Source organism: Nymphaea colorata, chromosome 10 (assembly GCF_008831285.2).
Source record: "Nymphaea colorata isolate Beijing-Zhang1983 chromosome 10, ASM883128v2, whole genome shotgun sequence".
Taxonomy (NCBI): domain Eukaryota; kingdom Viridiplantae; phylum Streptophyta; class Magnoliopsida; order Nymphaeales; family Nymphaeaceae; genus Nymphaea; species Nymphaea colorata.
The window spans coordinates 8,946,672-8,959,695 of record NC_045147.1 but is presented as its reverse complement, the minus strand read 5'-3'; the positions used below and the strand labels follow the sequence as shown (position 1 = coordinate 8,959,695).

At 45.4% G+C, this 13,024-nt stretch overlaps 2 protein-coding genes across 6 annotated transcripts in view; one reads left to right on the top strand and one right to left on the bottom strand.

The window, feature by feature from the left end:
- Positions 1-13,024, bottom strand: part of LOC116262334 (pentatricopeptide repeat-containing protein At4g18520, chloroplastic) — a 40,442-nt gene that overhangs the window by 1,869 nt on the left and 25,549 nt on the right. For 2 of the 5 annotated variants that reach the window (XM_050080042.1, XM_031641600.2), the window contains exons 2-3: positions 3,251-3,764; positions 149-462 (exon numbers count right to left, since the gene is read on the bottom strand). The gene's annotated coding sequence lies outside the window, so the exon portion shown is untranslated. Of the gene's footprint in view, positions 1-148; positions 463-949; positions 970-1,073; positions 1,527-3,250; positions 3,765-13,024 lie in introns of those variants that run through there. The other 3 variants (XM_050080044.1, XM_050080043.1, XM_031641598.2) reach the window with 3 other exon arrangements.
- LOC126410449 (uncharacterized) lies at positions 10,054-12,103 on the top strand. Its single transcript, XM_050080045.1, has 2 exons — positions 10,054-11,729; positions 11,966-12,103. The coding sequence occupies exons 1-2, from the start codon at positions 10,649-10,651 to the stop codon at positions 12,007-12,009; spliced, it is 1,125 nt and encodes a 374-aa protein (XP_049936002.1). The 5' UTR covers positions 10,054-10,648; the 3' UTR covers positions 12,010-12,103.

The following is a 13,024-nucleotide window of genomic DNA, read 5'->3' as shown; positions in this document are numbered from 1 at the left end:
AGCCAAATCTCAAAACTAGCTTTCGGATTTCTCTCTCAAAAAATAAACTAAGAAAAACCTAAAACTCCTCGTGAGGCATTTATACTTCAATGTAACAAAAATAAGAAATGGATCCAATAAGGATCCAAACACTCATACTGGATCCAAGACAACCCACTAAGCCCGAGAAGGGCTGAACCTGTGCCTTTGCCCCCTTCGTCGTGCATGCGGACCTCCTCACGTGCACCTCATCTGGTTTAGAGTTTCGACCTATACATGGATTCTCGTTGGAGCGCTCGATTGGCGCACTCGTTGGGGATGGACCCCCAGATCTATCAAGCCAGTCTAGAACTATCGGGTCCTTTTGGGTCTCCCATGCATCATTCTCCATTGGCTGGAAAGAATTAGACTCCAACGAATTTGAAGGCTCATGATATGCCGTGAGATGAGAAACATTAAGGATAAGTGATATATTCCAATCACCTGGCAAATCAATCAAATATGCATTGTGATTGAACTTATGAGGACCTTAATGGACCACTTAAGGAGACTCAATTTATGATACGTGTCGATAGGGAAATGCTAAGGACGTAAGTAGACTATAAGTATATCCCCAACCTCAAAATTCAGGACACAACATGACTGGCCGACTCGAGCCTTGTAAACATTGTACATAGCTTGTAGCTTTCATCTAGAGTCATTTTCACATGGGAATGAATTTCATGCATATACTCAACAATAGAATTGACGGCACGTGGTGGCTGACTAACCTGTGGGGTGAAGGCATGAACAACAACATACACAGGAATTTGACCATAGGCAATTTTCATACCTATTAACACAATTATTATAGGCAAACTTGGCCTGTGACAACATAATATCCCACGTCTTGACATGATCTTCGACAAGGAACGACAAAAGATTCCCCATATGGCGATTAACCACTTCAGTCTGCCCATCCGCCTAGGGATGATAGGCACTAAACCGCAACTTCATTTTCAATAAAACCCACAAAGAATGCCAAAAAGGTAAGTCAGTTGGCCTGATGGGCACTAACCTTGTTTTTACTATTTAAAAATTGTAATGCTTCATAATCAGTATAAAGAACAATCTCTTTGTAAATTAAGTAATATCTCCAATACCAAAAGACTAAACAACAACACAAAACTCAAGGCCATAAGTAAAGTAATTGCGCTTAGCTGCCAATAGCTTCTCACTAAAGCAAGCAATAACCGATGGTTTTGGCTGAAAACTCCACCTATGCCTACATTTTACGCATCACATTCAACTTCAAGGGCTTGAGAAAAATCAGGAAGTGCCAATATGGGCTTGTTCATTTTTCTCTTGATCATGTTAGATGCTCGATCTGCCTCAAAAGTCCAAAGAAACTTAGTACCCTTGAGGCACTCTATAATGGGTTCCATAATAGTACTAAAATTTCGAATAAAGAAATAGTAGAAGGTAGCCAACCCGTGAAAACTTTGAGCTTCCCCTATTGTTTTTTGGGTTGGCCAATCTACAATTGCTTGGACTTTTGAAGGGTCAGCCTGTAGAGCATTTGAGGAAACCATAAAACCAAAAAAACAAGACTAGGAGACAAGAAAGCACACTTATTAGCATTTACAAAAAACTTTTTTTTTTTAGAACTATTAAAACCTATTTTAAATGTACCAAATGTGTCGACTCTATGGGACTATGAACAAAAATGTCATCAAATTACACAACTACAAACTTTCTAAGAAAAAGTCATAAAACTTGTGTCATGACATGCATAAATGTGGTAAGTGCATTGAATAATTTGAAAGACAAAACTAACCACTCATAAATACTGTGTGTAGTTTTAAAAGCAGTTTTACATTCATTCCTTTCTCGAATAAAAATCTGATGGTAATCACTCTTAAGGTCAATCTTAGAAAAGACATGGGAATTGGCTAAATGGTCTAACATGTCATCTAGCTTAGAGATAGGAAACTGGTACTTGATCATGATTTGGTTTATAGTTCTACTATCTACACACGTGCTTTGATTCGTCCATCTTATGGGTAAGGAGGGCAGGCACAAAACAAGGACTGACACTTTCTCTAATAAACTGTTTTCACAATAACTTCACTACCTGATGTTGTATCTTTGCCTTATATGTTGAGTTCAAACGATATGTAAACAAGTTTGGAAGATTAGACCCTAGGATAAAATCTATGGTGTCCTGCACAGACCGTAAGGGAGGGAGGCCATCTAGAAGGGCAGATGGCAAGATATCAGCAAACTCATTAAGGAGCGGCTGGGAACTTGCAGGCACGTCTATAGGAACAATTAAAGTATGCTTTGCCACAAGGGTTAGACAAAAGCCATCATTCATGCAAGAGTCTAAGAACTCTTTCCAGGAAAGACCAGCAAACCCTATTGCCTTAACTAGATTTTTTGAGATGCAGTACCCTAAATCTTTAAAGTGAAGTAGTTTAATATTCGTCCTATGCATCCTAAAGGAGTAGGTATTGTTGCAACCATTATGGATAGTTTTCCTACCATATTGCCATGGTCTCCCTAACAATACATGACACACATCTATAGGAACTACATCACACCATAGACTACTCACAATAGGACACTCGTTCTACTTCTTGAACCATGACATCCTATAGGGATGAAGGTGCTTCTCTACCTTGAGGTCTAACAGCTCAACTAGGGAAGCGACACCATGTTTACACATGCCCCACTATCAATCACCACATCACAAATGTTACCCTCACACTTGTAATGTGTGCGAAATATGACATTTCACAACCACTTGCTATTATCTGGGCACGTGGAGTAGACAAAACAAACTTGATGAAAACTAGATTATTAACATCACTCCTATCAAACTTTAAGAAGGCACCATCTTTCCGCAGGATACTCACTTGCAAACAACAGTGACTGCCTATCCATGTCATGATCTTGTGCATGCTCTTGGTATGCTAAATTGGTAGACTTGACAACTGTAGGACACTGAGAAGCAATATGGCCATACCCATGACAATGGAAACACTTAGTGTCAGAACTCGTACAACAAGTTTTAGACATAATGTTAAATGCAAGATCACTGTCATTCTTGTTCTGACTCTTGGGCTCAGGCTTTTTTCCTAGCTTTAGGGAGCTTGCTATGGCTGGGGAGCTTGACTTATACAACTTTTCATCCACATTCAATGCATATGAGATAGCCTGATTTAGAGACATAATAACATAAGCACAAGCAAATTCATCAAAAATAACAGGGCGAAGTCCAGCGGTATACCTGGTGATCTGCTGCTCTAGCGTCTCATGGATCTGAACCCAAAAAGAGAGTTGGTGGAACTCCTTTATTTTCTCATGCACGGTGCTAGAACCCTAATGCAGATAAATGTACTGGTGATAAGCTCGTTGTGTGTGATCAGAAGGAACAAATTTGGCATTCATCAACCGCTTCATCTCCTCCCAAGGATGATTATTCTGCTGTCCCTACCACTCGTGTGCCTTCTACAGCTTTGTCCACCATATCTGCGCCAATACTCAAAGACGTGTAGCTGCAATCACCACATTCTTCCTCTCTGCCACATCATGTAGCTCAAAGTAGCTCTTTACCGGCTACACCCAACTATAGTAGAGCTCTGCATCCACTCTACTTGTAAACTCAGGGAGATCAATCTTGAGCCCATAAGTGTAGGCTTGGTCTAGTGCCCCGTCATGCTGGTACTCTGCATGGTGGGTGGGTATGCCAAGTTGATGCAGCGACAGGGAGGATTTTCTCCTCCAAATCCCAAATCAATGAACTGTCAAATCATATTGATCAACAAGTGAACAAAGTTGCAACCAAGATGATAAAAAGTCATAAGCAACAAAAGGGAAAAGCCAAATCTCAAACTCAAGTTGGGATTTCTCTCTCAAAAAATGAACTTAAAAAAAAAACCTAAAACTCCACGTGGGGTATTTATACCTCAATGTAACAAAAATAAGGTATGGATCTAATAAAGGTCCAAACACCCACATTGGATCTAAGACCTCCAACTAAGCCCATGAAAACCTGAACCTACACCACCTTTGCCCCTACATCATGCACACAGACCTCCTCATGTGCACCTCCTTTGGTTGGAGCTTCGTCCTGTACATGGATTCTCGTTGAAGCTCTCAATCGACACACTCGTCAAGAACAGATCCTTGGATCTATCAACGAATCTATAAGTACTGGGTCCTTCTGGGTCTGCCCTGCATCAATTGTGTTCATTGTTAGAATATATTGTATTGGGAACCGGGTCCATATATGGACCCGGCCCTATGGGGCACGGATACCGAGGTGGGCTCGGTACCCTAGGCGGCACTCTTTCTCTCCCTCCTATATATTCTTCACTTACATGTAATTGTGGAGTTAAGTGAATATTATTTTCTCTCTCCTAGGGTTGCGGTTTGCCCTTAGGTCAAAGCTTCCCCGTGGTTTTTCACCTCTTTCTGAGGTTTTCCACGTATATTGTGTGTTCTTTCTCTGCTCTCTCCTTGTGGTTCGTGTTTCTACATGGTATCAGAGCCACCGCGTGTGAGATCGTTGGTGTGCAAGTAGTGTTTTTTCTGCCGTTCACGTGCCTCCGTTGCCGTTTCCAGCACCGCCGCCGACACTGTTCCCAGCGCCGCTGCTGTTGCTGTTTGCAGTGCTGACGCCGTCCAGGAACGCCGCCGCAGTCCATCGTTCCCAGCGCCGCCGTCGTTTTTCCGCCGACCAGGAACGCCGCCGCCGTGGTTCCCAGCGCTGCCCTGCCCGGGTGCCGTCGCTGCTCCCAGCGCCGCCGTCGCTGCTCCCAGCACCGCCGTCGCCTGGGTTATCGTCGTTGTTCCCAGTGCTGCCCTGCCGCCGTCGCCTGGGTTAGCTGCGCCGCCGCCGGGTGTCTTGTTTCCGCCGCCGTGGGTTGTGCCCTCTCTGTCGCCGGTTGTGACCTTCTTTGGGGATTGCGATGGCTGATGCAGCGATGCCCAAGCTTGATGATGCCCTCGACACGGGCAGCAATACCAAGGGTGAGAACTTGCCTGTTCATGTCACCTCCATTCGGCTGAATAAGGATAACTATCTCTCGTGGTCTGCTGCCCTAGAAATCGGAATTACTAGTCGTGGTCGCCTGCACTATATCACTGGGGAGAAGCCTGCACCTTCTAAAACTGATTCGCAATGGCCGACCTGGGCGTTGGAGGATAGTCAGGTAAAAGTATGGATTATTAGTTCGGTTTCCGCAGATATTCAGCCTTTGATCTTGCGTAAATCGACGGCGTATGATATGTGGACTGTTCTTGCCCGTATGTATGGTCGTAAGAAGCGTGTTTTACGTGCCTATCAAATCAAACGTAGCATATATGCTCTTAAACAGGGAGATTTATCTGTTGCCTCCTTCTATGCCGCCCTGAAGACCAAATGGGAGGAACTTGACTATCATGTGAATGATGACTGGAAATGTGGTGTAGATCATGCCCTGTATTGGGAAAAGGAATGGATGGACCGCACCATTATCTTCCTTGGAGGCCTGCGTGATGAGTTTGAAACCATTCGAAGCCAGATTCTTAACTGTGATGAGATTCCTGGAATCGAAGAGGTGTATGCCCGTATTGAGTCTGAGGAGCAACGGCGCCAGATTATGCATATTGACTCCCATCAGGGGAGTTCTCCAGCAGCCTTTGTGAGCCATACTTCTGGGACGGGGCAGCGTCCTACTCGACAATGCAACCATTGCAACAAAGTGGGTCATTCTGTTGATTTTTGTTGGGATCTTCATCCTGAGAAGCGTCTCGTCCGCGGTCGTCCTCCTCCTCATCGCCGAGCCTCTTCTGTGCCAGAGCCTAGCCCGGGGTCGTCCAATGTTGTCAAATCCAAGCTCTCCTCAGATCAACTCAGAGAGTTGCAAGCCTACATTAGTCGGTTGTCTACCCAGGATGATGCTTCTACTTCTGAGGGGGCTAAGTTAGCCCAGGCTCTGGTTGCTACTAGTGATCAAGGTAATTCTTCTCTCGGTGATTGGATTGTTGACAGTGGGGCTACTCATCATATGACAGGGGACCCTACGATGTTTCAAGAGTACAAGTTGACCTCTGGGCAGCAGCGTGTGTCTATGGCTGATGGTTCTTCTATCTCTGTGGCTGGAAAAGGGAGTTTATCACTACTGAACAAATATTGTCTTCATAATGCCCTGCATGTTCCCAATATTCCTGTAAATTTGTTATCTGTCAGCAGTATTACGAAAGAGCTAAACTGTAATCTAATTTTCTCTGCTGATTGTTGTTTCCTGCAGGACTTGGGGACGGGGCAGAAGATTGGGATTGGTTCGGCTATTGATGGGCTCTACAGACTGCCCGTTCGAGTTGCTTCTGTTTTGATTTCAGCTACCAGTGGTCAGTTGCCTGGCATGGAGGCCAGATCCGTCATTATGCGTTGGCACGAGAGACTTGGTCATCTTCCCTTCCAGTTGCTTAGAAAGTTGTTTCCTAGGATGTTTCATTCTGTTTCTTTGGACACCTTCGCCTGTGAAGTGTGTCAGTTGTCTAAGCATGTTAGGGCCTCGTACCCTATTTCGTTCAATAAAGCCACCCGTCCTTTTGCTTTGGTTCACTCTGATGTTTGGGGTCCTTCGGGAGTACCCACTTGTCGTGGCTTTCACTATTTTATGACTCTTATTGATGACTACTCCCGGTGTACGTTCGTGTATCTGTTGAAAGAACGTAGTGAAGTTCCCGACATTGTCAAAAACTTTGTGGCATTTGTCGAAACTCAATTCCAGACCACTGTTCAAGCCTTCCGCACTGACAATGCCCGAGAATATGTCTCCCAATCCCTTGATGACTTCTTGCGAAGCAAGGGTATTATTCATGAAACATCCTGTAGCTACACCCCTCCTCAGAATGGCGTGGCTGAAAGAAAAAACCGTCATTTGTTGAATGTTACCCGGGCAATTATGTTTCAACGTCATGTCCCTAAGAGGTACTGGGGGGACGCACTTCTCACTAGTGCCCACCTTATCAACCGTATGCCTACTCGTGTGTTGGATGGTCATTCCCCTTATTCTGTGTTGTGGCCCACTCAGAATCCCTGGCCTCTAACCCCTCGAGTGTTTGGGTGTGTTTGTTTTGTCCATGATCATAGTCCCACTCTCAAGAAACTTGATCATCGGTCCATCAAAGCAGTCTTCTTGGGATATTCCTCCACCCAGAAGGGATACAGGTGTGTTGACCCTAGCACTTCCAGAGTATATGTCTCCAGGGATATGACCTTTCATGAACATGAGGCATACTTTCCTGCGAATCCTCTTCAGGGGGAGTGTTTAGGTGACAGAAGGGAAGAGTATTCTTCGCATCAGTTGATTCAGTTCATGGATTTCTTGGATTATACGGTGAGTTCTCCAAGTGTGGAAAACGTTGTCAGTGAGGACAGAGACAGTCAGATGGAGGGGGCCCTGTGGAAGAACAGTCTCGAGATCACCTATTTGGTCAGGTTTACAGCAGGAAGAAGAAGGATGTGATGGAAGATGTTGATGTTACCAATCCCAATCTTCCCAATCTTGTGACCTCCCCGGATGATCCAAGTCCAATGAATGAAGAACTTCCCATAGCTCTGCGCAAGGGCACCAGGTCATGTACTTCTCATCCTATTCAGAGATTTGTTTCATATGCAAAACTCAGTAAAGACTACAAGTGCTTTGTTACCTCTTTATCTATGGCTGTTATTCCCAGGTCAGTGGAAGATGCAAGGAAGGATCCTAAATGGCTACAGGCCATGACAGAAGAGATGGACGCCCTGGAAAAGAACAATACGTGGGAGGTTGTTGATATCCCCAAGGGAACTCACTTAGTTGGCTCCAAGTAGGTGTTTAATGTGAAGTACAAACCTGATGGCACTGTAGAACGCTATAAAGCTCGTCTTGTTGCTAAAGGGTTTAGCCAGAAATATGGGATTGACTATCTTGAGACGTTTGCTCCCGTGGCGAAACTGAAGACCGTAAGGGTCATCTTAGCTCTTGCAGTGCAAAAGAAGTGGAGCATGGACCAACTTGATGTAAAGAACGCCTTCTTGAATGGTCACCTTGAGGAAGAAGTCTATATGAGCATGCCGCCTGGGTATGCTCGGAACGGGAAGTGTTGCTATCTCAAGAAAGCTTTGTATGGTCTCAAGCAATCCCCTAGAGCTTGGTTTGAAAGACTAAGGGTTGTAATGAAGACTAATGGGTATAAACAGGGAAATGGTGATCACACCCTCTTCATCAAGCAGAGAAATGGTCTGGTGAGCCTTTTACTTGTATATGTTGATGATATGATTGTCACAGGTGACGACGAGGGGGAGAAAAGGAAGATGAAAGAAACGTTAGCTGCAGAATTCGATTTCAAAGATCTGGGTAAACTAAGGTATTTCTTGGGGATTGAGATCGCGCGATCTGAGATTGGGCTTGTTATGAGCCAAAGAAAATACACGTTGGATCTTCTAAAAGAGACAGGTAAACTGGGATGCAGGCCCTTTCTTACCCCAATGGAGTCTGGCACAAGGATAAGTATCAAAACTAGGACTATCTTGGATGAGGAAGGAAAAGGGAGGTATCAGTGTCTGGTTGGTAAACTTATTTATCTCACTCTTACTCGCCCAGATATTACGTATGCTGTGGGTGTGTTAAGTCAGTTTATGCATGCTCCTACTGATTGTCATTGGAAAAGTGCTGAAAGAGTATTGGGATACTTAAAGAATGACCCAGGGAAAGGACTACTCTACACTCGGCAAGATCAACTAAGCATTGAAGGATACTCTGACGCCGACTGGGCATGATGCACAGATACTAGGAGGTCTACCACAGGATACTGCATATTTCTTGGAGGTAACCTTGTGGTATGGAGAAGTAAACGTCAAGAAGTTTGTTCCAGGTCCAGTGCTGAGGCTGAATACAGGGCGGTTGCTATGGGGGTTACAGAGATGTTATGGCTCAAAATTCTTTTAGCAGATATTGGGGTTAAAATGGAAGAGAAGATGAGAATGTATTGTGACAACAAGTCTGCGATTAACTTGGCAAACAATCCAGTCATGCACGACAGGACCAAACATGTGGAGATCGATCGTCACTTCATACGGGAACGCATAGATTCAAAGGAGTTGATTCTGCCCTATATGAAGTCTGAAGATCAAGTTGCAGATGTCTTAACTAAGTCTTTATGTACATCTCAATTTGAGAAAAATGTTAGCAAGCTTGGCATGTTTGACATGTATGCCAAGCTTGAGGGGGAGTGTTAGAATATATTGTATTGGGAACCGGGTCCATATATGGACCCGGCCCTATGGGGCATGGATACTGAGGCGGGCTCGGTACCCTAGGCGGCACTCTTTCTCTCCCTCCTATATATTCTTCACTTACATGTAATTGTGGAGTTAAGTGAATATTATTTTCTCTCTCCTAGGGTTGCGGTTTGCCCCTAGGTCAGAGCTTCCCCGTGGTTTTTCACCTCTTTCTGAGGTTTTCCACGTATATTGTGTGTTCTTTCTCTGCTCTCTCCTTGTGGTTCGTGTTTCTACATTCATTAATGAGTTTTAGCATTCCATACAATCATTGCCAACCTTTTGGATAAAAGTAGATGACGTTTTCATATTGTTAGTTCACTGTAAGCATTTTCTTGAATTATGTTTTGATAGGTTGTGACCTGACCTAGCCAAATCAGCTCGCCGACCTAGTGTCCCGGTCAACAGATGATCCGACTCCAGTTTTTGGGTTTACCAATAGTGTCGATCGTCCGTTTGCTTTGGTTCACTCTGATGTTTGGGGTCCTTCGGGAGTACCCACTTGTCGTGGTTTTTGTTGATAGATTATGTGTTTCGGGTCCGGATCCATACCCGACCCGCCTTGTAGCCCGTTTTTGGGCTCTACTTAAGTCATGTAACCCTAATCCTTATGAGTTAATGATAATCTTAAGAGAGAGAGAGTCTGGCTGCTAGTGGGCACCAACTCCTCCTCATTCGTGGTTTTTTCTCCCTCGTGTTGAGGGTTTTCCACGTTACATCGTGATCATTGTTTCTCTTCTTCTTCGTCTTGTTCGTATTTCTACATGGTATCAGAGCCGTGAAGTTTCGGCGTTTCTGGTTTGTCTTTTGCCCGTGGTGGAGGAGGATTTGCCCGGCACTGTTCATTGACTCGCCAGGCACTGTTCATCGTCTCGCCCGGCACTGTTCATCGCCCGTGCCCGACGCTCGTGCCCGAGCTTCGTCCGTCGCCCCGCTGCCGCCTCCGCCTAGCGCTGCCCTGATCAGCGCCGCTCAGCGTCGACCTGCCCAGCGACGCTCTGTCCAGCCGCCTCCTCCCAGCACTGCCCTGATCAACGCTGCTCAGCGTCGCCCTGTCCAGCGACGCCCAATCCAGCGGCGTTCCTGTTCAGCCGCTTCCGCCCAGCGTCGGCCTGCCCAACGACGACCTGCCAGCGGCGTTCCTCTCTGTCATCCGACGCATCGCCCAGTGCTGCGTTTTTTTTTCCGTCCAGCCCCGTGCCGCTCTGCCTGGTTCTCGCCGTTCTGCCTGTTTCCGCCCAGCGCCGCTCCCTCGTGGTCCTTTTCCGGCGCTGCCTTCTTGCTGTCTCTTCCACCGTGAGGCCTAGGCGTTCTCTGCCTTTTTTGGTGTTGTTTTTTGTGCTGTTTCTCCTTGCTGCCTACTGGTTTGTGATTATGGCAGCCTCTTCCTCGTCCACCGTCAACACTAATCCGACTGAAATAGGGGCTTTTAGAACTGAGAATGTTCCCATGCAGGTCATTACTCTTCGCCTTACCAAGGAGAACTATTTCTCGTGGTCACCGGCTATGACTATGGGGATTGCTGGCCGTGGTCGCATGGCCTATATTGATGGAAGCAACCCTGAACCAGCAAGAACAAGTGATGTGTGGCATACGTGGTTTCTTGAGGATAATCAAGTGAAAACTTGGATTATCAACTCCGTTTCCGCCGATATTCAGCCCCTTATCCTTCGGAAGAAGACTGCTAGAGACATGTGGGTGGTTCTCGAGCAAATGTATGGCCAAAAGAAAACGGCAATTCGTACTTACCAAGTAATGAAGACAGTCTATGGCATTCGACAAGGGAACTCGTCTGTTGCAGAGTACTATGGGGCTTTGAAAGCTAAGTGGGAAGAGCTTGACTATCATTCTGATATTCCTTGGCATTGTCCCCATGATCAGGCGCTCTATGTTGCTCATGAATGGGAAAACAGGGTGTTCCTCTTTTTAGCAGGTTTAAATGATGAGTTTGAAGGTGTTCGAAGCCAGATTCTGAATTCAGGGGAGGTGTCCAGTATTGAAGATGTGTATTCCTGTGTTGAAGCGGAAGAACAGAGAAGGCTTGTTACAAAAGAAGGGAAGAGGGAACTTGTGCCCTATTACGAGAGATCTGCTCTCGTGAGTCGTGGTCCTGACGGCCCGTCTAGATCTCTTCGCCGGTGCACTCACTGCAAGAAGACAGGTCACACCATGGATTATTGCTGGGATCTTCATCCAGAAAAGAAGGGAACCAAAGGGAGATCGTCAATTGGGAGAACACCTGTGTCTGAGGTGCAGGCATCCAGTGGAGAAAAAGTCTCCATTTCTGCTGACCAGCTTCGTGAACTAAGGGCTTATTTGGGCAGGATCGATGTCAACAAGATTGAGACCTCAGAGAGAACTACAGCTAATCAGGCTCTTGCAGTTATTGGCAATCAAGGTAACTCTTCTGTGGGGGAATGGATTGTCGATAGTGGTGCTACTCATCACATGACAGGTAATCCAAAATTGTTTCATGAGTATAAGTTGGCTTCGGGAAAGGAACGTGTTTCTCTTGCAGATGGTTCCTCCACCTGTGTGGCAGGCGAAGGCACTCTGTCCTTGTTGGACAAATTTCATGTGCAGGGCGCTTTACATGTTCCCCAGTTTCCTTTAAATCTCTTATCCGTCAGTAGACTTACTAAAGAATTGAATTGTGAACTTATATTCTCTGCTGATCGTTGTGTTTTGCAGGACTTGGTGACAGGGAAGAGGATTGGGATTGGTTTAGCTTCTGATGGATTATATCGTCTTCCCATACGTGTGGCTACTGCTCTGTTGACAGCGATCCGCAAGACAGATAAGAGAAGAGAAGATTGTCTTCAGTCTTTTATGTACTGGCATGAACGTTTTGGGCATTTACCTTTTGGGATTTTGAAGCATTTGTTTCCAGACTTGTGTTCCTCCTTTGATTTGTCTTCCATTTCTTGTGATGTTTGTCAGTTTGCCAAACATGTGAGGGCTTCGTACCCTCTTTCTTCTAGTTGTGCTAATGAAGCTTTTTCCCTGGTTCACTCTGATGTATGGGGACCCTCGGGCATTCATACCCGTCAAGGGTTCCAGTATTTTATCACTTTCATTGATGATTTCTCTCGTGCTACATTTATATACTTGTTAAAAGACCGCAGCGAGGTTCCTCGCATCATCGAGACATTTATTCTTCTTGTGCATACCCAGTATGGTGCGAATGTTAAAACTTTCAGGTCCGATAATGCCCGTGAGTACATGTGTCAGCCTGTTGAGGAGTTTCTTAGACAACGGGGGATTGTTCACGAGACATCCTGTAGTTACACCCCCCCTCAAAATGGGGTAGCTGAAAGGAAAAATCGTCAACTTCTTAATGTCACCCGGGCTCTTTTGTTTCAGAGAAATCTTCCTAAACACTATTGGGGTGATGCAGTTCTTACTAGTGCCTATCTTATTAACCGCATGCCAAGTCGTGTTTTGAATGGTAGGTCTCCCCACTCGTTGCTTCCTGGCAATCGTCCACCCTTTCCTCTTCCCCCTCGTGTTTTTGGTTGTGTATGTTTTATCCATGATCACAGTCCAAATGTCAAGAAACTTGATCCTCGGTCTATCAAAGGTGTCTTTGTTGGATACTCCCCTACGCAAAAAGGATACAAATGTATTGATCCTATTACTGGTCGAGCTTATGTTACGAGAGATGTTACCTTCTTGGAACATGCCTCTTACTTTGGTGCGAATCCTCTTCAGGGGGAGCAGTCTGTGGGCAGGGAAGAGTATTCTCAGAGA

Coding starts and splice junctions, on each gene's coding strand:
- LOC126410449 (XM_050080045.1), top strand. CDS start 10,649: ATGGCAGCCTCTTCCTCGTCCACCGTCAACACTAATCCGACTGAAATA. Junction 11,730..11,965: donor TGCTACTCATCACATGACAG/GTAATCCAAAAT, acceptor TGTGTTTTGCAG/GACTTGGTGACAGGGAAGAG.